Below are 24,226 nucleotides of genomic sequence, written 5' to 3' on the forward strand. Positions count from 1 at the left end.
CTCCTCTGCTGTGCAGCCATGCATAGCAAATGCAACAGCAATGCCTAACCTTGCACTTCACCTGGGATTAGTTCCTCGAGTTGGACCTGCTGAGCAGAGGGTGACTTAAAATTGAGACAAGATACTCCCAACCTGCCTCCTGTTGAGATGATTCGAATTTGTACTCCCCACTGCCGTGGGTTTCAGCGCTTGTTTCCCCGTACCCCAAGAGCGTTTTATCAGTTTCTCAGACTTTAGCCAATATGGTGCACAAAATACAAAAAGTGGTATCTTACGGTAGCTGTAATTCCCTTTTGTCTTCTGTGTGACGTTTAGCATTTTCAACATTTCTACATTTGGAGCCATTTTTCTTTTCTTTACTTATGTCTGAACGTATCTTTTGTTCATTGTAATTTCTATAGCGTTGTCTCTTTCTTAGCAGTTTGTTGGAGCTTATTATATATGAAAAAAATAGACGTTGGTGACGTGAGCTGCAAATACAGCATACCGTGTTCTTCTCGGTAGGACAAGTCAATATCAAACCATGAGTTTTCTCTAAATCGTCTGTAAATGTAACTCACCCCCAGTCCCAGTCCTATTCTAGAAGGCATGTAGACAAAAAGAAATGAGCGTGACTCTCAGGGACATTCCAAAAAAAGAAGAGTGAGGGGGAACTAGCTTTTCTAGGTATTAAACCATATCCTACAGATACTGTAATTAAAATAGTGTGGGTGGGGAAACGAAACAAAGCCAAACCACTGTGGTATTGGTGCCAGACTATACGAATTAATGGAGAATCCAAAAAGGGCAAAAAAAAAAGAAAGAAAAAAAATACACACACACATACAGGGATTTTTTAAAAATATATATGGGAATTAATATATGAAAATAGTGGAGGCATTTTTTGAGTGTGTCAGGGGCCTGGATTCTAGATTTTTCCATCCTGCCTGCTGCCCACGCAGTATGCCACGGTCCGCTCCACAGAAGCTCCCCAGCCAAGTGGGCTGACACTGGCACCTCCACCAGGTAGGAGCAAAGGCACCCATGGCGCGGTGATGACACCTGTGTAACATCCTCACTTTGTGACCCTTTTCACCTGACCCGAGGTGATTTTGCTACCAAGCAGGCTCTGCACGGTCAGCACAGAGCCTGATGTGGGGCTCGAAGGCAGGAACCATGAGATCATGACCTGAGCCAGAATCAAGAGTAGGATGACTGAGCCACCCAGGTACCTCTGATGTTTTCATTTTTTGATTCTTAATGCCCGAAAGTATTTCTTTTCTTTTCTTTTTTTTTTCTTTTTTTAAATTTACATCCAAATTAGTTAGCATCTAGTGCAACAATGATTTCAGGAGTAGATTCCTTAGTGCCCCTTACCCGTTTAGCCCATCCCCCCTCCCACAAACCCTCCTGCAACCTTGTTTGTTCTCCATATTTAAGAGTCTCTTCTGTTCTGTCCCCCTCCCTGTTTTTATGTTATTTTTGTTTCCCTTACCTTATGTTCATCTGTTTTGTCTCTTAAAGTTCTCATATGAGTGAAGTCATATAATTTTTGTCTTTCTCTGACTAATTTCACTTAGCATAATACCCTCCAGTTCCATCCACTTAGTTGCAGATGGCAATATTTCATCTTTTTTGATTGGTGAGTAATACTCCATTGTGTGTGTGTGTGTGTGTGTGTGTGTATCTATATCTATGTCTATGTCTATCTATCTATCTATATCTATATATACACACACATACATACATACGTACATACCACATCTTCTTTATCCATTCATCCATCGATGGACATTTGGGCTCTTTCCATACTTTGGCTCTTGTTGATAGTGCTGCTATAAACATTGGGGTGCCTGTGTCCCTTCGAAACAGCACACCTGTATCCCTTGGATAAATGCCTAGTAGTGCAATTGCTTGGTCGTAGGGTAGTTCTATTTTTAGTTTTTTGAGGAACCTCCATACTGTTTTCCAGAGTGGCTGCACCAGCTGGCATTCCCACCAACAACGCAAAAGGGATCCTCTTTCTCCGCATCCTCGCCAACGTCTGTTGTTGCCCGAGTTGTTCATGTTAGCCATTCTGACAGGTGTAAGGTGGTATCCCATGGTGGTTTTGATTTGTATTTCCCTGATGATGAGTGATGTTGAGCATTTTTTCAAGTGTCGGTTGGCCATCTGGATGTCTTCTTTGGAAAGGTGTCTATTCGTGTCTTCTGCCCATTTCTTCACTGGATTATTTGTTTTTTGGGTGTTGAGTTTGATAAGTTCCTTATAGATTTTGGATACTAACCCTTTATCTGATATGTCATTTGCAAATATCTCCTCCCATTCCGTCGGTTGCCTTTTAGTTTTGCTGATTGTTTCCTTCGCTGGGCAGAAGCTTTTTATTTTGAGGAGGTCCCAGTAGTTCATTTTGGCTTTTGTTTCCCTTGCCTCTGGAGACGTGTTGAGTAAGAAGTTGCTGCAGCCAAGATCAAAGAGGTTTTTGCCTGCTTTCTCCTCAAGGATTTTGATGGCTTCCTGTCTTACATTTAGGTCTTTCATCCATTTTGAGTTTATTCTTGTGTGTGGGGTAAGAAAGTGAGCCAGGTTCATTCTTCTGCACGTCACTGTCCAGTTTTCCCAGCACTGCTTGCTGAAGAGACTGTCTTTATTCCATTGGATATTCTTTCCTGCTTTGTCAAAGATTAGCTGGCCATACGCTTGTGGGTCCATTTCTGGGTTCTCTGTTCTGTTCCATTGATCTGAGTGTCTGTTCTTGTGCCAGCCCCAAAGTATTTCTTAAATTTTCTCGTGGTTTCTCCAGGTATTTCTGGTTTCAGCTTGTTTTAAATCTTTGCTTGCTTAAATTCTTTGCACTTAGAATTTATTTATGTGGAAGATAGGAGGTGTGCATCTCTATGTATTCTTTTTTCCAGATGGATATTGAATTACCCCAGGACGTTTATTAATAGTCCATCTTTTATCCCCTATTTTCAAATGCCACTATTTTCATATATTAACTCCCACATTTATTTTGCTCTTTTTGGAGCTGTGGGCAAGACCATGTACCTGTCTGTGGTGACCCCAGGCAGACACAGTCCTGCCTCCAGTCCCGGTGGGTGGGAGTGGCCTGCAGACTGTGTCTTAGATCACATTGCAGCCACCGCAGCCCATTGCTGTTACCTTGAGGAAGGATATCTCTCTGGCCACTCCACTTCCTAAGGAAAGCAGAGGGCTTAGGAGCACCTGTCCTGGAGCCATAGGGACTGGGGGGAGGGAGGTGGAGACCTATGTCCCCCACTTGCTTACTGCTTATATAACCTTTGACAGCTGCCTTTGCCTCCTGGAACCTTCCTTGCCGCATCTGCCTGGTGGTGACAGCCACCCCTGCTTCCTAGCGACATTGTGAGGATGAGATGGAATGGGTTGTGAGGTGCTTAGCACAGCGCCTGGGATGTCCTATGCGTCCTGGTGGTGGTGATTATTAGGATTGAGCTGGCAGAGAGGTAAACAAGGCAGGAGAGGCTTAACTTGAACCTAGAAAAAATTCAGCCTCCCGTAAGGAGGAACATCCTAATGACTACATCTGTGCACTGTGTACAGGTCCGTTCACACAGGGAGCCCGTGCCTGTGCCCTCGTGGCGTGCTGGTGATGATTTTAGGAAGGATGTCTCTTTACCTCTTTCCTCACTCTGCAGGTGGGGAAGCACGCTGAGGGAGGTGAGGGAAGTACCCTCCCTGGGCTGGAAACCTTTGCGCCCTTCTGCCTGGGGTGGGTGCGGGATGCCTCTGAGCTTTTGGTGGCTCAGGAAGAGAATTGGCCTGCAGGAAAGCAGGGTGTGCTAAGGACAAGGGGACTCTGGGTTTCCTCCTCTGGACTGGGGACAGGGGATTGAGTGGGCCCCCCCCCCATCCTGACTCTCTCTCTCTCTCTCTCTGCAGTCAGCCGTTGTTAACATGGCCTTTGACTCTTCTTCCCCTGGGCCCAGATCTGCCAGCCCTTTTCATGCCGTCTTCTTTCTTTTTTGCCAGTCTTGGTTTGAGCTTTTTCCTCAGGACAGGACCAGGCTGGTGCCTAGCACCAAATGGGAGGGTCTCGTTTCCACTGCCCTGACTCCTGCCAGCAGCCACCACTGTGAACCGTAGCGAGTTGGAAGCAGCCCGTTTAGCTGAGCCACAGAGGGTCGAGGGACTCCTTGGGCAGTTTAGGGGCCTGTTGGTGGACTTTTCTGGGGTGCTGGAGAGCAGCCACTTCATGGTGTGGCTCCATTCAAGATTTCTCCCTTCCAATCCTAGAGGATTGGACATTGAATCTTTCCCCCTTACAGGAGAAATTCCCATTGTCATATTGCATCCAAATACTGAATTATTACTTAAAAAAAAAAAAAAAGCCCAGTCTCAACCTGATAGGTTACCTGTAAGTTATTATTTGCTTTCATTTACTTTTCTCCCCCTTTCCCCTTCCCTTCCACCACTGCTGTTTGAACAAATGGAAAAAGAGAAAATTTAGGACTAGGGTGTGCTGTGTTAACAAATAACCCTAAGTCTTAGCAGCCTAAAACAGGGGGGTTGTTATGTCTCACTCATGGGGAGGCAGCTGGGGCCTCTGTTCATAATTGCTCAGAGATCAAGGCTCCCCCTTGAACATCGCTATTGCTGTGCCAGCGGGAAAGAGAGGGTCCTGGAGGCTCTGGCCCTTGCAGGTAAATGTTCTGCCAGGAGGCGATGGTTCGCCACCTCACAGGTCATTGGCCAGAACAGTCACGTGATTGGGCCCAGTTGCAAGGGAATCGGGAAGTACATCCTGCCCTGTTCCCAGATGGGCTTTAGACCCACAATGACTCCTCTATGCCCAGGATCCTCTCGTGTTCGGGTTTCCTTTCCAGCTTTGTCCACAGCAAGTGTGGGTTCACGTGGTTGGGACACACCTTCACACTTGTCTCCCCGAGGCCTTGTCCATCTAGTAATTCTTCAGTGTCTTCTGGTGTGGGGGTGCCTGTTGTTACCTATCCAGTCCCCCGTTTGGGGACATGTATTCTGTGTCCTGTGCCTTTTGTCAGTGTGGCCTCAGCGAATGTTCCTGGGCCAGGAGTGATTTTCCACCTGTTGATTTTTTTCTTAGGCCAGCTTCCCAGGAGTTGGCTTACTGGGTCAAAGGGCATGGGTGTGTTTATCTTTTTAATCTACTCTTGAACCCGGCTCCCTGGCATTGGGTCAGGGCCAGGGTTTTCTTAGCTCCTGAGAACCTGGGGTCAGCCTTGTTCTTAAGGAATCACGCTTGCTGAGTGGGTATAAGCTTTTTGGCTCTTTGAAATAAAGTCAGCTTGCAAATGGCCAGAACTTTGGAACTGTAAGGTACATTTGTCATGGTTCCATTTAGTCAACTTTGGCTCCTCATTCATCTCCTAGGGGAGAAAGATTATTCACTCTTCTGCCTTAACCAGATCGCTGTTTCTTATTACCCAGTAACTGGAAACCAGTTACTAAGAAACTGGGGAATCGGGTCAGGGAGTGTTGGTGACAGTTCCTCTCCCCCTCCTGGGGCAGGAGCTACTGGGGTGACCAGCCCTGTCCTTGGCCCTGCCTGCTGGTCTTGGTGGTCAGCCCCACGTGCCCTCCAGCTCCTGACCTCTCTGAGGGCCACTTTGAGCTCCTTTGGGAGTGAGAGCTGCCCTTGCTGGGGAAAAGCCTTCAGTCTTCTCTCCCCGAGAAAAGGCTTGGGGAGTCCAAACTTGTCTTTTGGGACCAATCCTGCTGAAGAAACGCACGACCCGCGCTGCATCCTCCGAGGCCAGGTTCCCATTTGAAGTCTGACCGTGAGGCACCAGACCCGACTTTTCCTTCCGCGGAGACCTGCCCCTGCGTGGCGAGGCTTTAAGTGTTGGAGATGGCAGCTCTATCCCAGATGCCCAGACCCATGGAGAGTGCAGAGGAATAAAACAGACTGGCACCCCCTCGCCTTTCATCCGGGCTGTTTCATCTGGACCTTGATTGAGACAAAACTTTTCATCTAGTGACTTCGATCGGAAGTCACTGCTGAAACCATACCACTCTGCAGGGGTGGATTAAGGGAAAACGGGATGGAAGGAAAGCCCCAGGCACCCAGGACACCCTTTGGTTTAGAGGTTAATTGTCTGGCTTTGGCAGGAGAGAGACGTGAGTCTCATGCAGCTGTAACCATGACCCTGAGCACGTTACTTGACCTCTCTGTGACTCGGTGTCCTCATCTGTACCTCACGCGGTGGGCTCTTGTTAGCGTAGTATGTGGCCCAAAGTCAGAACTTTGTAAATGTTCATCATCATCAACAATGGCAATAAATTTTACTGCAGGAGCAAGCACTTTGAAGTCTAATGTGAGTCAGTACAAGTGACCTAGCTTTGCAAAATTCAAATTCTGACTTGTATTTGAGTCCTTCTTGATAGAAAAGTCAGGGAAATTTCCACTGGTCAGCAGTCATGTGAAGAATGAGAATAGGGAAATGTAATAGCTGGTATTTATGGATTGTGCTATCGAGTAGGGAAAACGCACCTCCCGTGTTTTTCGTTTGCTGTCATCACACTTCTTCACAATCAAAACACTTCTAACACTAGGTGTGCGGGAATGTTTTCCCACACCAAGCAGTGCCGTGACCCCCGTTGGGTGTCTTGCAATGTAACCCAGTTCTGACGCCCTCTACCGGGAGGTGGTGTTGGATCCCACAGGCAAAGGGCTCAGTCCCACAAGACTGTCCTCTGGCTCCCACCCTTCAGATGCTACTCTCCAGTCCAGCTTGTCATCCGTGTTCCTGACCAGCCGGCTCTCAGTTGGAAGGACCCCCTTGTCAGGTTTGATTAATTTGATGAATTTGCTAGAGTGGCTCACAGAACTCAGGAACAGTTCACTTCCTGTTTGCTGGCTTTATTATAAAGGGATATGATGAAGGACCTACTTGAGCATCCAGGTGGAAGAGACGTGCAGGGCAAGGTGTGTGGGGAAGGATGTGGATTCTCCCTGTCCTCTCGGAGCCCCTTAGCACCTCTGTGTGTTCACCAACGCTCCCCGAGCCCCATACCTTTGGGCTTTTTATGGAGTGTTCATCACGTTGGCATGATCGATCATCAGCTCAGTTTTCAGCCCCTCTCCTCTTGCTGGAGGACAGGAGATGGGGCTGAAAGTTCCAGACTTCTAATCATGGCTTGGTCTTTCTGGTGACCAGCTCCCATCTGGAGGCCCCCAAGCTGTGCGTCATTAGAACAAAAGACCGTGCTAACACCCAGTGAGTCCCACGGGGTTGTTTCACCACCGTGCTGTTGGCTGGGAATGGTTAAGAGTCTGTGTGCGCTGTGAGTCCTTGGTGTGTTATTCAATCTCTGTGCCTATAGTGGGTCCCCATCTCAGGCTGTTGCAAGAACTATATGAGAAGCTGTATGTGTAAAGTGCTTAGAACAGGGCCCAGCTCAGAGCAAGTGGGCGAGAGCTGCATCCTGGCCACAGGACAATGGGTCTTTGCACCGTGAAGCTGAGGTTCCGGGAGGATGGTCCTTAAGCCTGTCCGACTCCCACGTGGGCTGCACTTGCAGCCTGTCTGGCCGTTCAGAGAGGTGTAGATTGTTTTCAGCAGCCCAGGCTTCTGCGGTCATAGGACACCCTGCATCTTGTATCCAGAGAGGATGAGCGGCCCCAGCATGGGTTGGGAGCCAGTTTTCCCTGGGTCCCCAGCCTCCCTGATGAGCCCCAGAGATGGTTTTACATTTTTGTCATATCTGGCTGCTTATTGATCCTGTCAGGGAAGCACGTGTGGAAGTTTAGGTGAGAAGGAAGAGCTGGAGCCCCCTGCCCTGTTCTCATCTTGGGGGGCCCTTCTCCTCACTCCACACACACACTGTCCTTGGGGACTATATTTGGGGAGGCAAACTTTCAGCCTACAACCTCCAGAGTTTGCCTTAACACACTCGAGATTTATTAGGTGTTCACCCCATAGCACAACTGTGGTCGTGGGAGGTGCCTGGCTCCCTAGGATCCCCTGTTTCCAGCCTGCAGATGCAGCATGAGAGAGGGGTGGTCATGGGCCACCCCTGCCAGGGTGGCATTCAGGGGTCAGTGCCGTAGGACAGGCTCCTTCTGCAGAGGGTAGCCTGTGGCACGTGATGCATTTGGGCTTGACAAGTGTCAGTAGGCCTGCGTCACACCTGTCTTCCTCCAGCCACCTCTGGAGGTCCCGTTTTGCTCTCTCCCTCCTCCTCCAGGAGGCCATTTGTAACCCCCTGAGGAGGAGAGCGTCACCCTGCTTCACGGGATGCCCCTTCCGGTAGGCCTGCATTGTTCACTGTTTCTTCAGAACTTCTGGTTATGTTTAGCACACGTTAGCAAGCTCTTCCCTGGGGATGCCAGGCCCAGTCCTGGTGTTTGGGGATCTCAGGATCTGGTGGACGAGGCAGGATTAGAGGAAGGACTTTATTTTGTTTTATTTTATTTTATTTTAATATTTTTTAACGTTTGTTTATCTTTGAGAGACAGAGAGTGAGACAGAGTATGAGCGGGGGAGGGCCAGACAGAGGGAGACACAGAATCCGAAGCAGGCTCCAGGCTCTGAGCTGTCAGCACAGAGCCCGACACGGGGCTCAAACTCACAGACCTCGAGTTCATGGACTGCGAGGTCATGACCTGAGCCGAAGTCGGATGCCCAACCGACTGAGCCACCCAGGCGCCCCAGGAAGGACTTTATATTTAGAAGTTAGGTAGCAGTCCCTGAAGGATACGCAGGGGGTCCCAGGGATATGGGCGAGACCAGGGAGCCATTAAATCTTCCTGTTTGGGGTAGAACAAGTTGAGAAGTCTGGAAAAGGATTGAGCTTTGGAGCTGGGACTTGTCACTGTGGGGACAAGGGGACGTGGGGCCAGGGGATATTCTGGGCAGAGGGGCGGCTCAGACACAGGAGCTCGTCTCCCATGTGGGGCCTGGAGTGACATGTAGCTGTTATCACTTGGGCCAGCTTCCAGAGTGAGCTGGGACACTCACTGGGTTACTGACAGAGAGCCTCGAGAGGGGAGCACAGGGACTCTGCATCTGGTGCCCAGGAGGTGCCCAGGGGATACTTGTCAAATGAGTAGGCAGAGGCGGGTGCTTAGTTGTCTAAGCACCCAGAGCAGTATTAATGCACCTGCTAGACATCTACCCTGTGCCCCATCCATAAATGGGATGTTCTAATCCCAAAATAGCCCAGTAAGGTAACATCCTCATTTTGTGGAAACTGAGGTGCAGAGCAGTTAAATCCCCTGCCCAGCCCAGGAGCAGCTGAGCTGTGATGGGGTTTCCAGGCTTCTGCCATGCACATCTGCCTCCCAGACCAGGTGGTGGGAGACGTGGGGATAGTCAGAGTCTAGCTCACCTTGGATCCTAGGCTGGGCATGATTGGGTTGCTTGCTTCGGGAGTCAGAGGTAACTTTCCGGCCATTGGGGTTTGCAGGCCTTTGTCCCAACTGCTCCCGGCGCCCCCTGCCCCCCGTCTCCAGTCAGCCTCCTGCCTTCGTAGCCGAGGGAAACAGTGGGTCCTTGTTTCATCCGAATCCTGAGCTCTGAGCTCTGTGCAGAACAGCGTCCGGCATTGGCCTCACAGGATGGCGTGACTTGGAAGCATGGCACCCACAGACCTCCTCTGGCCACAGCGGGCAGCCCTTTCATTGAGACATCCTTGTTCCTGGCTGAGGGACAGATCAGACCCTTTCCGCAGAAGAGAACAAGTTCCTGGGAAAGTTCCCTTTTCTGGAGGCAGAGTGTGGTCAGAAAAACAAAATGACAGTTGAACGAGTCCCTTCTGCCTGAGTCCCCCCTCCCCACCCCATCTTGAGAAATGAAACCTGGCCCACCAGGGTCCCCTCTTCTGCCGTGTCCTGGCTTCTTGGGAGCCAGCCACTCTCCCAGCATGACCCTGCCTGAGTGCCCACCTCCTCCTTCCCAGCCAGCAGTGAGAGACCAGAGTCCCCTTGAGGCACTTGTAGGAGGATAGACCCCTCAGGGCGATCATGGCTTATCTGGCTACTTGAGGAGAAGATGTGCTGGGGAACCTTCTGGAACCAGTGACAGCTCCACTCAGGCCTCAGCAGAGATGCTGCCGTGAGAGAGACGGCCGAGCCAGGACCAGACCAGGCCTGATGTGTGTCCCAAGTTGCCGTTCTCGTGAAAGGGTTTTACTGGCATAAAAATGCTTGGAAAGTATACAAAGGAAGGTGGCTGGCTTCCAGAACTCAACTGTTTACCTTCAGTGGAGCGGCCGGGAACGCGGAGAGCTTGTTTTCCAAACAGCCCATGCCTGTCAGGTCTGCAGGCTGCAGGCTGATGTCAGGCAGGGACGAGCCAGGGGTATCTCCCTTGTCCACCTCCTTCCCCAAAACCACAGGGACACATTTGTGTCCCCTCATACTGCACAGGAGACCTGGAAGCTTCTCTTTGGAGGAGTGGGGATGGAGCTTCCGACAGCCCAGCATCTCCCATGTGACCCAGTTCTCTTCTATTTCTAGCTGCCTTGGTCTGAAAATATCGGTCTCCTGTTTGTGGCACCTGTCATGGTGGAGCCACGGGTTATGGCAAAAATGGGTTGGGGCCTATGGCATCTCTTGCGAATTTGCTGTTCTTTGCCCAGGTTACCACCTCCCACCGGCTTTGGTCTCTTCCTTCAAGTTCTGTTTCTCGTTTTTTGGTTTCCTGGGAAGTGGAGTTGGATGGGAATGTAATACCGAATCCACAGACAGAACCAGAAGGGTCCTTGCAAGTTCCTCTGTTTGTCGAAGGGGAAACTGAGGCCTGGGGGGATGATGAGCCGGGCTCGTGCATTGGTCCAGGACACTGGGCAGCTCGGCTGCAGGCTGAGCCCACAGGGGCTACTGTTTGGCCTCCATCCAGGCCCCAGCTGGGCTTCTTCCCAGTCGCATTGCCTTGCCTGGTCACTTAGTGGGTGCCTTGGGCTCTTGGTGTCCTGGTCTGTGATGGTGACAATGTCACCCTTAGCTCTGGGGCTTGATGTGAGGATAGCAAGTGCTGCTTCCCTTCCCACCCAGGAGCCCTAGAAGGGAAGGTCAGCTTCTCAGCTAGTGTGACTTTTTGTTCTGTATACAGGCTAGTCACCATGGGGTGGAAGAGTCTCTTTCAGTATTATTGTGAGATCCATGGGATTAAAAAAAATGTTCCTTTATTTTTGAGGGAGAGAAAGAGGGAGAACACACGCAGGGGAGGGGCAGAGAGGGAGGGAGAGAGAGAGAATCCCAAGCAGGCTCCACACTGTCAGCGCAGATCCCGATGTGGGGCTCGGTCTCACTAGCTGTGGGATCATGACTTGAGCTGAAATCAAGAGTTGGACACTTAACCAACTGAGCCAGCCAGGTGCCCTGGGATTTTTTTTTTTTTTTTTTTTTTTTTAATAGGAGAAGTCTCTTAACATCTTTTCTGGCAGATATTAAAAACAACAACAACAACAACAACAAGGAGTTAAGGATACCATGAGGAAAGAGCTGGTACTTTCTGAAGGTTTAATTAGATAAGAGTTTAAATAAGAGAGGATGACAGGTGTGGGCTGGGTCAAAGCAGCCAGCAGGATGTGGTGAGGCACCCCAAGAGTGGCAAGCTGTCACCACCCCAGGCCGGAGGGGACAAGGGGAGGGAAGGTGGTGTACGGGGGCCCAGAGGCAGCGGAGGGACTGTCTGCTTGGCAGGGATGGTGGCTATTGGCAGAAATACGGTGGGGACGTGAGGACAGTGGGAACAGACAGCCAGACTTTTCCCTCTCCCTTCTTCTCACGTGCCTCCAGTTGGCCACTCGGCCAGAGGACAGGGCCGCTAGGTGGTTGTGGCACTAGAGGACAGCCTCCCAAGGCTCACGGAGGGTGAGGGATGGGGCCGGGGGCACTGAGTGACAAGCCCAGCCTCGCATGTGCCTGTGAGCACCACCACTTTCCCGCTGGCAGATCCTAGTGAGGTTTCCAAAGTCCATATTCCCCACTCTCCTCATTTGTAAAGTCACCTCTTATCCCCATGGTTGGAGCATGAAAACGTAGTTTTTATCACCCAGAGTGAACGTGTGCAGCCGTCATTGTGATTTCTCTACTCGCAACTTTGAAACAGTCAGCCTTGACTCCTGGAGGGAGCCCCACTTGTGCGGGGATGGGTGTAGGGGTGGGGCCGGTGGCTTTCTCTGGCCTCTCCTGAGGCCATCCAGGGGGTCAGCCAGGTGCCGGGCTGGCGCCGCTGCCTCCGAGGGACCGGCCTTGCAGGTGGTGGTGGCCGTGTGCCGGGCAGCAGACATCTGGCAGGTCAGGAAGCTCGGTGTCAGGCCGTTCTGGCTGTTGGCAGGTGCTCCTGTCTTGGGGTCAGGTGATGCCGACTGTCTGTCAGCTGGGCGGCTCTGGCTCCCTGGGGATGTGATCTTCCTAACCCCGCATTCTTGAAAAAATAAACACAGCCCCCAGCGGAGCGGGGCCAGCTGCGCCTCACGGGCTCCAGGCAGCCCCGCACTCCCTCACCGTGTCTGTGATGAGCCCTGATTTCTGTGTGAAGTACAAGCTGCCGGCCTGTGAAAGCAGCGCCTCTTTGGTTCGTGAAGATCACAGCTTTGCTGAGACTGTAGTTTCGTGGGAAGCGTGTCTCCTTAGATGTCAGTTTAGACCCGGCTGTGTGGCTTCAGAGCCCTCGTTTCCCTACCTGAAAAATCCAGGTCATTGACCCAGATGGGACATGTTCAGTATACGTTTTCTCCATAAAACGATTTCGTGGTGATGCCTGCTTAACCAGTAGATGCCTCGATTTCATGTGTGTGTCTTCTAGAAGCGGGGTAGCATGGGGCTCGGGCCCTGCTGTGTAGGAGTCTGGGATCTTCGTGGGTGTGTGCTGTCCCATCCGTGTTTCCCCAGTGCGTCAGGGACGGGCAGAAGGGTGGGGAGTACGGTGGGGACAGTTGGCCCAGGTGCTGACGTTCTTCTTTTTCTCGGTGTCCTTCTGTCTCCCCTGGCAGCTGAACCTTAGCCGGCCAATTGAGGAACAAGGCCCCCTGGACGTCATCATCCACAAGCTGACGGATGTCATCCTTGAAGCCGACCAGAATGACAGCCAGTCCCTGGAGCTGGTACATAGGTTCCAGGTGAGCAAGGATGGTGAGGAGGGAAGGCCTGAGAAGGGCTCTGTGCATCTCTAAAGCCGTAGCAGCTGTCTTGCTGAGTAGTCCGTGGTAATGGTTCTGTTGCTGCCCCAGCACATGGCCTGGGGTCAGGTGCTTCCCTGCCAGGGCCTCGGTCTCTTTGGGTGTAAAATGGGGTCCATCCAGGGCATGGTTGGCACCTCCTCTGCTCTCTACCTGTGTAGATCAGGACACTGTGGAGTCCAGATGTGACCCCCACACCCTCAGCACATACAGTCACAGTCAGTGGTTCTGAGTTGGCATGAGGGGTGGGACCCTCTTGCCAGGCTTTGAGAAAGGGAATCCTAGGGGCCTTTGAAGTAGAACACCCTTGGGGCGCCTGGGTGGCTCAGTCAGTTAAGCATCTGATTCTTGGTTTCTGCTCAGGTCATGATCTCATAGTTGTGAGATTGAGCCTTGCATCAGGCTCTGAACTGACAGTGCAGAGCCTGTTTGGGGTTTTCTCTCTCCCTCTGTCTCTCTGCCCCCCCCCCCTCAAAATAAGTAAATAAATAAACTTTAAAAAAATAACAATAGCCTTACTAGCTCCCCGAGTCCTGCCTTGGTGGGAAGCTCCCTCGCTGTGCCGACTGCTTTGACCCCTGCGTGCCTGTCTCTGAGCGTGGACTGGATCCTCTTGGCTGGTCCCTCCTCCCGGTCCCATTTCCTCCCACAGCCTCCCAGATCTTGACCCAGTGATGACCCACCCGCCACCTCGGGAGGTGCTGCCTTTGCCCCCGCTGACTTGCCCTGGGTTTTCTCTGTCGTGGACAAGACCGTGATTCATTCCTCTGGAAAGCAGCTCAAGGGTTACGAAAAACAAAGTCATATTATCAGTGAAAATGCGGCCAGAATGGAGGGCCTTCCTAGCGGGAGGGGATGCTTGAGCGAGCACTTGTCAGTGTGTGATAATTGGAGATGTGACGTCCTGTCTTTCTCTGTCAGGACAAAGGGGACTCTCCTTAGTCTCCTCACCACACGGTAGCCCTCCTGCTGACAGCATTTTCTTTCCTCCATGTGTCCAGGGCCCTACTTGCCTCCCTGTGACTCTCACCCACTCCTTGGCCAGCTTGGCCACAGATCCCCACATCCTGTGTGCAAGCAGCCCAGAAGCAGGTGTGGCCTGCCGGTGGCCCCTATGCTGGGGGGAGGGGGTGCTTCCCCCATGTCGTGTCCATCAGGGCCTTTGCCTTGCCGACCACCTGAAGTCCCTCTTGCTTTCATAGGGCTGGAGGCCGTGGGAAAGGCGCATTCGGGCTCCTCCGTGACCTTGCTGAGACTCTGTGTTCTTATCTATACAATGGTTTTAGGATCAGGAAAACTTTGTATGATGTTGGCTGGAGTACCTGACACTGCTCGGGCCCCAGCAGGTGCTTAGTAGAAGGTCAACTGCCATTTTGATGACGTGACTTCCCTGAGCCTTAGTTTCCTCTTCTGTAAAATGGGGATGCTGCTAGTTCCTGCTCCTTAGGATGGACAGGTTGCTGTGAGAAGTAAACGTCCGTGTGCATAAAGGAGCTGCTTCTGCCTCTCAGACTTGAGTACGACCACCACTGTTACATTCCTGCTGTCCTCCTAGATCAAGGGTGTAGCCCCCAGCCTGCCTCAGTGCCCTGACCAACCTCCCATAGGGGGATCCCCATCCCTCACTTCCCATAAACACATGCACAGCCCACAATCCCGGGCAGGAGATGGCTAAACCATGAAGGAGAACTGGGTCCCCTGTGTTGTATTCTTGGTAGAAGAGAAAGTTCCGCAGGGGTGGGGGAGGGGGTGGGATGTGGGGACGTGTGGCTTCGAGGTTTCAGCCACCGGGTGCATTTCCCAGGGAAGTCTTGACTGGATTCCCTGGAGCCTGTCCCAGCCAGGGCACACACACTCGGCCAGCCCTCAGATGACTGAGGTGACCTCAGTATAACCTTCCAGCCTTGGTATTTTGGGGATAAATTTTCCCTGTGCTCTGTGCTCGAGCATGAAGCCGGATATCTGATAAGGCCAGGACGTTTCCTCCTTTGTGAAGAGAACAATCCTTTAGGGAAAAGGGTGACAGGCTGGGCTTTCCAGAGGCCCCAGGAAGAGAGGGGACAGGCAGGGGCTGGTGAAGAGAAGGACCAAGGGACGCCGGGTGAGGGCCAGGGGAGAGGCCCAGTCGGCTACACTCCAGCCTCCCTCCTGCCATCAAGTCACTGTCAGCGCTGACCTGGTCACCCGCTTCTGCTATGGGATTCAGAGCCAGACCCGATAAACTGGCGCTTGACCTTGGTCACGTCCCTTGTTTTCAGATTCTTGTTTTAATATATATGCTGGACTTTAACAAGGAGATGTTGTTGGCTTGGGTGGGTAAGGGCCATAGGGTCAGTAGCGGGGAAGCAGAACCCAGGGCTTGGGTTTGCAAAGCTGGCCTTTCTGCAGTTTGTTGTGAATAAGAAAACAGAGTGTAATGGTTTGCCCCAGAAGGGGCTTGTCTTGAAGGGCCTTCTCCAGATGCAATACTTGAGGGCAGGAGAAGTGAGTCGAGGAAGAGGAGGGTCTGAGGTGTTCTGCCCAGCACTATAGCATTCTGCTCCCGGGATGCTGCCATGAGGCCTTTAGCCTGGGATAGAAAGGCATTCTCAGAGCTGAGAGGTTATGCTTTTTTCCTGGCTGCCTTTGAGGACAGGTTGGAGGGTGTGGGCCTGGGGTTCACTGCGGATCACTAAAGCTGGTTGCCATAGAAACTACTACTTAAGTCTTTTTTTTTTTTTTTTTTTTAATATTGGCCCCAAGAGAGCTTTGCTTGGAGAATTATCAGGATGATTCAGTTGTTTTTCTGCACCAGGGTTCATGTGGAGCCAGCAGCCTGGTGCTGCTGTCTCTCTGCCCGAGATTCATGTATCAGTGCACAGACCTTGAGGGCCCTGCCCATTTTGGCAAGTGGGGCTGCGGTGGTGGGAGGGTCCTTGTCCCCATGCTCAGGGGAGCCCTGGCCTCTGAAGCTATTTCCTCAGGGATGCTTGGAGAACCTTCTTCTCACTGTGGCATCCAGGGCAACCTGGCGGGACAGGGGCTGGGGGCAGACCTTCTGCTGCCCCTTCCAGCCCCAGAATTGCCCAGAAGGGTTACAGTGATTGTGTTCTGTGGGGCATGTGGAGCTTTCTAGGAGGATCATCCTGGGCCTTTCCCTGAATGAGCTTGGAAAAACGAGGTTTGAGTTTAAACTGACACCTCTTCTCTTCTCCTGTCTTGATTAGGCTGGGAGATTGTGAAGTGTTCCACAGATAGTCCCGGAACCCCTAGTCTGAATACCGGAGCTGTTCTTTGTGCGACACGCTGTTTGCCGAGCGCCTTCCACGCGAGGCCGAGCCCCGCGGGGAGGCTGAGCAGGAACCCAGGAGCTGTCCTCACAGCTGCCAGAGTGATGAGTTAGGGCAAAGCCAGATCTGATCACGTCCTGGTGTCTAACCATGTACCGTCTCTTTGCAGCCGTAACAAAGACTTCAGTTTTTAACAAGGCCCACGAGGCCTGTGTGATCTGGCCGTTGCCTCTCTCCGCATCTTCATCTTGTCCCACCTGCCCCTCAAGCTCTGAGCTCTTGGCCACCTCAGTGCCTTTGCACAAGCTGTTCTTGTGCTTGAAATTCCTTCTTCGCTCCCAGCTCTCAGCTCAGGTGCCCCTTCCTTAGGGATACCTCCCTGATTATCTCACCAAGGACATATCCGCCATCCCAGGCCCTCATAGTTTTATGGTTTTCCTTCCCTCACTTTGGAAGCACATCATGCTTTATCAGTCCCTACTGTCTGTCCCTCTGGGGATTATTAGCTGCAGGGGCGGGGATTGCATCTGCTCCGAGCTCACCGGGTAGGAATTGTGCCTGTGTATTTGTGCAGTGAAGGAGCTTTGTGGTGCTGGCTTTGTGGTGCTTGCTTCGTGCAGGGCATCCTGGTGGGTCAGAGAAAGGAGCACATGGCTCCAGGGGGCAGCTGGGAATGGGACACAGGGAGGGCTCATGAGGCAGATCGTGCTGCCTGGTGGCTGCGCCTGGGGAAGCCTTGGAGTGTGGGGAGCTGCAGGAGGAACAGGCTGGGGAGCTTGGACTTTATCCTGCAGGCCGGTGGGGGGGGGGGGTTAGAGTGAGAAGATCAGATTTCACTGGAATGAGAGAGGGCCTGCTTAGGAGGGGGAAATTGCCAAGGCAAGATGAACTCTGAGTAGTGAGAACACCATAGTCATTGGAGCCTGGCAGTTTCTGCAGTGAAGAAGAGAGAGCTCATGCCCCTGGGGGCTCATCACTGCCCCATCCTCATCCCAGGGCCCCTGTGATCCTCTGAGCGCCCCTACCACAGGCCCACGACAGGCCCATGAGGGGCAATGCCCCACTCCCCTCTCAGGTCCCCGGCAGCCCTTTGATTGTATGAAATGGATCTGGGAAGGGAGCTCTTTCCTCGCCTCCTGGTTGCAGGCAGAGAAGGCACGCTTTGCACAGTTGGTTTTTTTTAATGATTGTTTTACCTGAAAGGAACCAGCCTTTTGAATCAACTCTCAGTAGCTCGGCTCCCCACCCCCCACCCCTCATCTTGAAAAACCGGTTTATTGAGATAGAACTCACATGCCATTCCATTCACTCACTTAAAGTGTATCATCGATGGGTTTTAGTGTATTCATAGATCTGTGCAGCCCATTTTAGGACATTTTCCTCACCCTGGAAAGAAACCCCAAATCTTTAACCGTCACCTCCCCTCCCGGCCCTGAGTAGCCACCACTTTCTGTCTTTGTAGATTTCCCTATTCTGGACTTTCATAGGAACGGAATCACAGAGCACTGGACCGCATGTGACTGCTTCTTTCATTTAGCATGACGTTTTCGAGGTTCATCCCTGTCGTGGTGCGAAATGGTGCTTCCTTCCTTTTGATGGCTGCAAGCTTCCACTTGGATACACCACGTCGTGTATCCAGGTATCAGGTGACGGGTTTCCATCTTCTGGCTATTAAGAATACCACTGCCGTAAGCTTGTATGTACACATTCTCATTCCTTCTGGTAATATACGCCCAGGAGGGGGATGGCTGGGCCACGTGGCAACTGTTTACTCGATCCAGGAGCCACCAGACTGTTTTTCCTAGAGGCGCACTGTTTTACATGCCCACCAGCAGCGCAGAAGGGTTTTGCTTTCTCTACATCCTCACCAGCACTTACCCAGCTCTGACTTTAGCCATCCTAGCGGGGGTGAAATGGTTTTGATTTAAATTTGACTTAAATATCTTGTGGTTTTGATTTAAATCTCCCTGATGATGGCCGATGCTGTCAGGCATCTTTCCGTGTGCTCGTTGGTCATTTGTATACCTTTCCTGGAGCCCTTCGTACACTTCGTGCATAGATGTCTGGAGCCCACAGATTTGCCTTTTTCTTCCTCTGGCCTGTTATTATCCCCCAGAGCAGAACGGTTTGGAACACCGACACGGGAGTCCGTTGCCTGGGTTCAGAGCTCTCCCCACCGCTTCCTGCTGGTTGGCCTTGGGAATGTCTTTTAAGTTCCCCTGTGCTTCAGTTCCCTTATCTGTAAAATAGGGGCAGTCCTAGTCCCTGCCTCCCGGGGCTGCGGGAGGACCGAGTGTGTTGACCGTGGCCAGCGCTCAGAGCACTGGCCACGTGGGCTTGACGGCCTCGGAGGCCAGGCAGGGGCCTCTGCTGGGGCCCATGTGTGATCTGCCACTGCCTCCCAGTCTAGCTGCAGAGTCCAGTTTTCTCGGACGTTGGAGGAGATGGCTTCCAAGGCCCTTCCTGCTCCGGTCTGTCCAGACAGGCTTGGCCGCACCGCAGTAACAGGCGGGTCCTGCAACTCAGCGCAGGCTTGTTCCTACCCTGGGGCCCACGTCGTCAGAGGGCCGGCTGAGCTCTGCACGCCTGAGAGCTGGGGTGACAGAGCGGCAGCAGACCGGTCCTCACGGCAGAAGGAAGAGAAATCCGCAAAGCGCGCTCTGGCTCATAGCTTCTGCCCCAGGGTGACGCGTGCCGTGGACTCATTGATTCTCGTGGCCATGACTGACCGCAGGGAGTCAGGCACTTATGATCTGCTTGCGGGCCAGGGAGCCGTCTGCGGTGACAGTAATCCAGCAGTCCCACCGTGCGCTTTCCTTCTGAGGCTTAAACGTGGCAGTTGCTGTGAGGCTTGAACAACTGACAGGCGCAGTGCCCTTGGAGCGGCGCCTGCTCCGAGCGTGTGCACGCGTGTACATGTGGTCCCCCGCTCTTCCTTACCAGTAGTGCCTGGGGCATGATGACAGGTGTAGCACTGAGTGACCCTTCCATCATGCCAGCCTGTTATTACTATTATTATTATTGCTGCCACCACAACCACCACCACATGGACAGTAGCTACGCGTCACAGCTGACCTAGGAGTCCTCAGTCACGATTGTAGTCAGTGAGGCAGTGATTATGAAAATGTCCCCAGATTGGAGGTGTTCTCTGTGAAATGAGCTGACTTCAACTAAAGGCAGGGCCCGGTGGTGGTCAGGGGACATGCCCGGCTCCACCCCTCCCCGGTCGCCCCACCTGCCGTCCAGGGAACGTGCTGGGATGGCACCGTAGGGTGGGGACATTGAAAGCTGCGGCGGCCACTTCCAAAGGTGGCTGCCGTGAGCAGCTGTGATCACCTCCGAGACCGGAGCTCTGCGCTGCCCCCGACCCCTAGGGCTCAGAAATGATTTCTCAGCCACGCTGGATCAAACCCTTCCAACTTCAGATGTTTACTGGGTGGGCCACCAGCCTGGGGCTCTGTGCCGCAAGCTGGAGGGATGGAGGGGAAGCAGAAGAAACCAGATTCTGTTGTTCCAGGCCTTCTAACCTGATTAGGGAGATGATACCTAAACCCGACGTAAATTAAGTGAGTTTCTGTCAGTTTGGAAGCAGCGCTTAGTGGCCTGTGGCCTCCTGGCTGGTGGTGTCAGAATCGGAACCCTGGGCGCCAGCAAAGGATCTGGGCGGCCACCGTGGAGCCCTGCGAGAGGCTACCGCTTCCCGAGCAGGTCCCAGCTGGCCTTCGGTGCCCGGGGCGCTCCACATCTCTTATCCCCTTTGTGCTTCTGTCAGTGCCTGGGAGAATAGAATTACTTCCCCCTTTTCCAGGTAAGGATACAGGCCCGAGGAAGTTAAGGTACTCGCCCCGGGTTGCTTAGTCCAAACACGAGGGAGCCAGGATCATAGCTCATGCTCTTTCAGATAGGCCTCAGAATGGCTTTGGGGTGTGAGGGCCAGTGATGCAGGTGGAAGAGGTCACCACCGTCTGGGATTGCCTCCGACCCAGCTGGTGCTGCACAGTGATAAACGTTAACCAGCAGATGCCAGGGCAGGCAGAACTGGGCATAGTTGGTGACCCTGGCCTCAGAGGACAGATCCTGTCCTGAGGTGGCCATGAAGTCAGTCTCGTCATGACTCCTGCCCTGGGTTACAAGGCCACCCTCCCCACCCCCCGCCGTGGTGGAGATGGCCACACAATCTGCCCATTGTGCGCCCAGATCAGGCGGTGACGGTGAATCATTCTTTCTCCCCAGGGGAGGTTGGTGCCATTTAGTGCCATTAGCTGTGTGCAGGGCCTTTCCTGTGTGGAGAGGAAGACCGGTCCCCCAGGCAGACCCACGACTTTATGACCCTGTTACCAGCCCCAAGCAGAGCAGGACTTTGTACAGCACCAGGCGGTACAGTGGGAGGGGCCAGCTGCCCTGGGAGCCTGAGCTCTGACCCAGCACACTGGCCGTGGGGGGGGGGGGGGGGGGCGGCGAGGCGAGGCGGGGGAGGGAGGCAGTCAGGGTTTGAGGTGCATTGGGTTTCAGAAATACTAACGTTTATTAATAATAAATTTTTCCAGGGTTGACGAAGGAACTTTTATGCACGTAGTTTCAGGGTTCCTTCGCCTCGGCACTGTTGACTTGTTAGGCTGGATGATTCTGTACTGTGGGGCCATCCTGTGCACCGTGGGGTGTCCAGCAGCATCCCTGGGCCCCACCCACTAAGTGCCAGGAGCGCCACCCTCAATTGTGACAGCCAAAACTGTCTCCGGACACTGCTGCGTGTCTCCTGGGGGCAGGCTCGCCCCCGGGTCGAGACCCCTGCCTTTCTGGGAGCTCAGCAGCTGTGAGAGTTCCGGTGGGTAAGTGAAGCCCTTCTGATTTAAAAGCGTGGATACTGAGCCCTCATTGGATACAGTATCTGAGTTTTGGAGATTGGACTCTTCAGGCCAGGAGGTCTGAAGTCTTCGCGGATTCTTCCTTTGGTAACACCTGTAGCAGAAACCTCGCCTTCTTCCATTCTCCTCCTGGCCTGTTTTGGGGCCATGACTTCCTGACTTGGCTTCCACGTTCCCCGTATGCTCTTAGGGTTAGGGTTAGGGTTAGGGTTAGGGTATGCTGTATGCTCACGGTTAAGCCGTTGTGGTTTCCTTCACCTTTGGTAAATCACAAAGCTTCTCACCAGCCAAGCCGGCCTCTGCTGACCTCGGTCCTCCGAGGCATGAGGACCCTCCTTCTCTGAGCCCCTCCCTGCACAGCTCATGCTGGTGGGGTCCATGCCCACTGTCTTAGGCTTCCCACCGCCCACAGCCCCTTGCTTCTAGCCCCTGGCCCGGCCTGCGCCTCTCAGCCTGTTCATTGATCTCTAAGATCAGTCATTTAAAATCTGTTAATGTCATTCATTCAACGAGTCTTAATTGAGCACTTCCTGTGTGCCAGAAATCCTCAAAGAAGTTGCAGGTACCGTGATCAATAAAACAGATGAGGTGGACTGGGCCCCTGCCCCCACAGAGGTTTATCTGTGTGTGTGTGTGCAGGGTGTGGGGACGGGGAATGCAAACAAAACACAAGCAAACAGGAAAAAGGAACACAATCTCCAATTATGGGAAGTTCTAGGAAGGAGGAAACTCAAGGCTTGTCTAACAGGGAAGTTCTTGCCACTTCATCCTGCAGCCTCTCTGAGGAGTTGACAACTGGGACTGAGGTCGAAATTTAAGGCCTTTTGACTGAGGGGTGATCGTGGAGCAGGCCGGGGGGTGGCGCGTCTACCAGGCTTTTTGGCAGGACAGGCGCAGAGGACACTGAATAAGCCGTTGAGGCTGAAGCACTTGCCCAGGGGAAGAGCATACAAAGCGAGCATACCCATTGCCTGCTGGTTAGAGCAGGGCCGAAAAGGACACTGGGAAGTCAGTGGTCTGCGGCCCCAGGGTCACTGCCACGGGGTGTGGTGTGGCAGCAGTGGCTCCCTGTCCTGTGCGGCTGGGGCCTGTACTGGAGGCGGGGAGGCTGGGGCAGCTGAGCATAGAGGTGGGGGCCCAGGCACTTCTGGCTAGAGTGGCCCTTGGCGTTCCCAGAGTTCAGCAGCGTGCTGCAAACCCTGCACTGGTTCCACACGACTCCTCTACCCCCACCAACAGCAGTGTGGGCACCCCGAGTTCTGCGACTAACGCTGGCACCCCCCAGCAAAGCGCAGGGGAGCCCGTGGGCATCGGGGAGGCCTTGGCTTGTTCTGGGAACTGAGAGTTCAGCTCTGGCTGCAGGGCTGGGGGAGGGTGGCGTGTAGGGCAGGCCAAGCAGCCCTGTGGCCTGGATCCTGGGAAGTGGCCCGAGGGCAGGGTGGCTCCATAGCCTCACCTGAGCATTGTGGGGACGGGCGTGGGTGGGTGTGTGGGGATGCGCGTGGGGAGCAGGTGGGCATGTGGGCCTGCGTGCGTGGAGGGGGCGCACGGGGCTTAAGACAGGTGCTTGAGGAGTGCGGCAGCTGCTGCGTGACCCGGGACCGGGCAGCCCCTTCTGGTCCTCACTTTGCTCAGCTGCCAGCTCTGACTGTGGGGTCAGGTGACTGCTGGGACCCCCCTGTGGCCCCCACAGCGATCCCTTAATGGAAATGCTAGTCTCTCCTGGTTTAGCGTCAGCCTGGGAGGGGTGCCTTCTGACCAGCACCCAGCCCTGCAGGCCCCTTTCCCAGGTCGTAGGCGCTGTGACAGAACATGTGACATTCGTCAGGGTGAACAGCCTGGCCAGGCACTGTGCCAGCCTCTGCTGACAGAAGATGGAGAACATGTATAAGTTTGGTGCTGAAGTCTGGGGATAGAAAGGGAGGGATTGTTTTCCATGGGGGCCTGGGAACGGCGGGGAGAAGGCATTTGCCGTCTCAAATAATAGCCTTCTGTTTACTTCCAGCCCTTTCTTCCTCAGCATTTGGGGTGATGTTTTGGCGGGAGCTAATTTCTCCATAGGCTTTTCTGTCAGCACTGCGAACAACAGTTTCTCACCCGTGGGGACCACACTGTCGTGCTCACGCTGCTCGCCAGGTGGCCGAGTGAGGCACATGACATTAGATTGTCTGGGAAGATGACCCAGATGGACAGACAGTCGTGGGGGACATCTGGCTTTGGGGGGCACGTGACTTGGAGGCCACAGGCGGGGACACCGAGGCTAGCGTGCAGAGCCACACGCCCAGGAGAACCCGTGGTCTGTGGGGCGCTCAGGCCCTCTCACAGCACCTCCCCTCCCCTCATCTGGAAAGGGTCTGATGTCCCATCAGCGGTATGAGTCTGTACAGCTCACTGTGGGGACAGGGTCCTGGCTGCTCCGACCTCTCCTTGTCCCTCCTGAACCCCTTGTGCTGTTCGTCAGCAGGGACGGGTGCGAGGGTGGCCCTTGCTGGCCCTCTGCTCCATGGGAGCTTTGTCTGCCCCTCCCAAATGCCCCAGTGTTTCTCCCACCTCGTGCCCAGCCTGGGCCAGTGAACCTTTCCAGTCATCTCACGGACTGTGATTCTGGTGGATTCCTTAGGTGTGGCTCTCAGTGGTCCTGACCGTCTCCTCCCACCTCTGCTGCCCAGTCGGCCCCTTCCCATCTTAGGCGCAGCCACAGTCGGCTCCCCACAGCCTTGAACCTTTTCAGGGGCTCCCGTGTGTCTGAACAAAGATGGTCTTCCCTTCCCCACACAAAGCCATTGTTCTGACACTAGATCTTGGAAATGACTTCACATCAGCCCTTCAGGCTGCCTCGTTCTGTTTAATGGCTGCATGGTATTGCTTTAAGTCCTTTTCTTAACCAGCTCCCCACTGATGTTTCAGGAACAAGCCATAGTGATGAAATAATCTGTACGCAAATCTGCGTGCACACGTGGGGAGTTC

General features: G+C 53.3%; 1 protein-coding gene across 6 annotated transcripts in view; it reads left to right on the forward strand.

Annotated features, from left to right (window-relative positions):
- ITPK1 (inositol-tetrakisphosphate 1-kinase) overlaps nt 1–24,226 on the forward strand; it is a 180,310-nt gene that overhangs the window by 92,748 nt on the left and 63,336 nt on the right. For 4 of the 6 annotated variants that reach the window (XM_086708956.1, XM_086708957.1, XM_086708952.1 and 1 more), the window contains one exon: nt 12,940–13,065. The exons of the other annotated variants lie outside the window; for them this stretch is intronic. In XM_086708956.1, the coding sequence (XP_086565082.1) occupies nt 12,940–13,065 (126 nt within the window). The remainder of the gene's footprint in view (nt 1–12,939; nt 13,066–24,226) is intronic. 6 annotated transcript variants of the gene reach the window in all.

Source organism: Puma concolor, chromosome B3, assembly GCF_028749965.1.
Source record: "Puma concolor isolate L17-30 chromosome B3, mPumCon1.1.hap2, whole genome shotgun sequence".
NCBI lineage: Eukaryota > Metazoa > Chordata > Mammalia > Carnivora > Felidae > Puma > Puma concolor.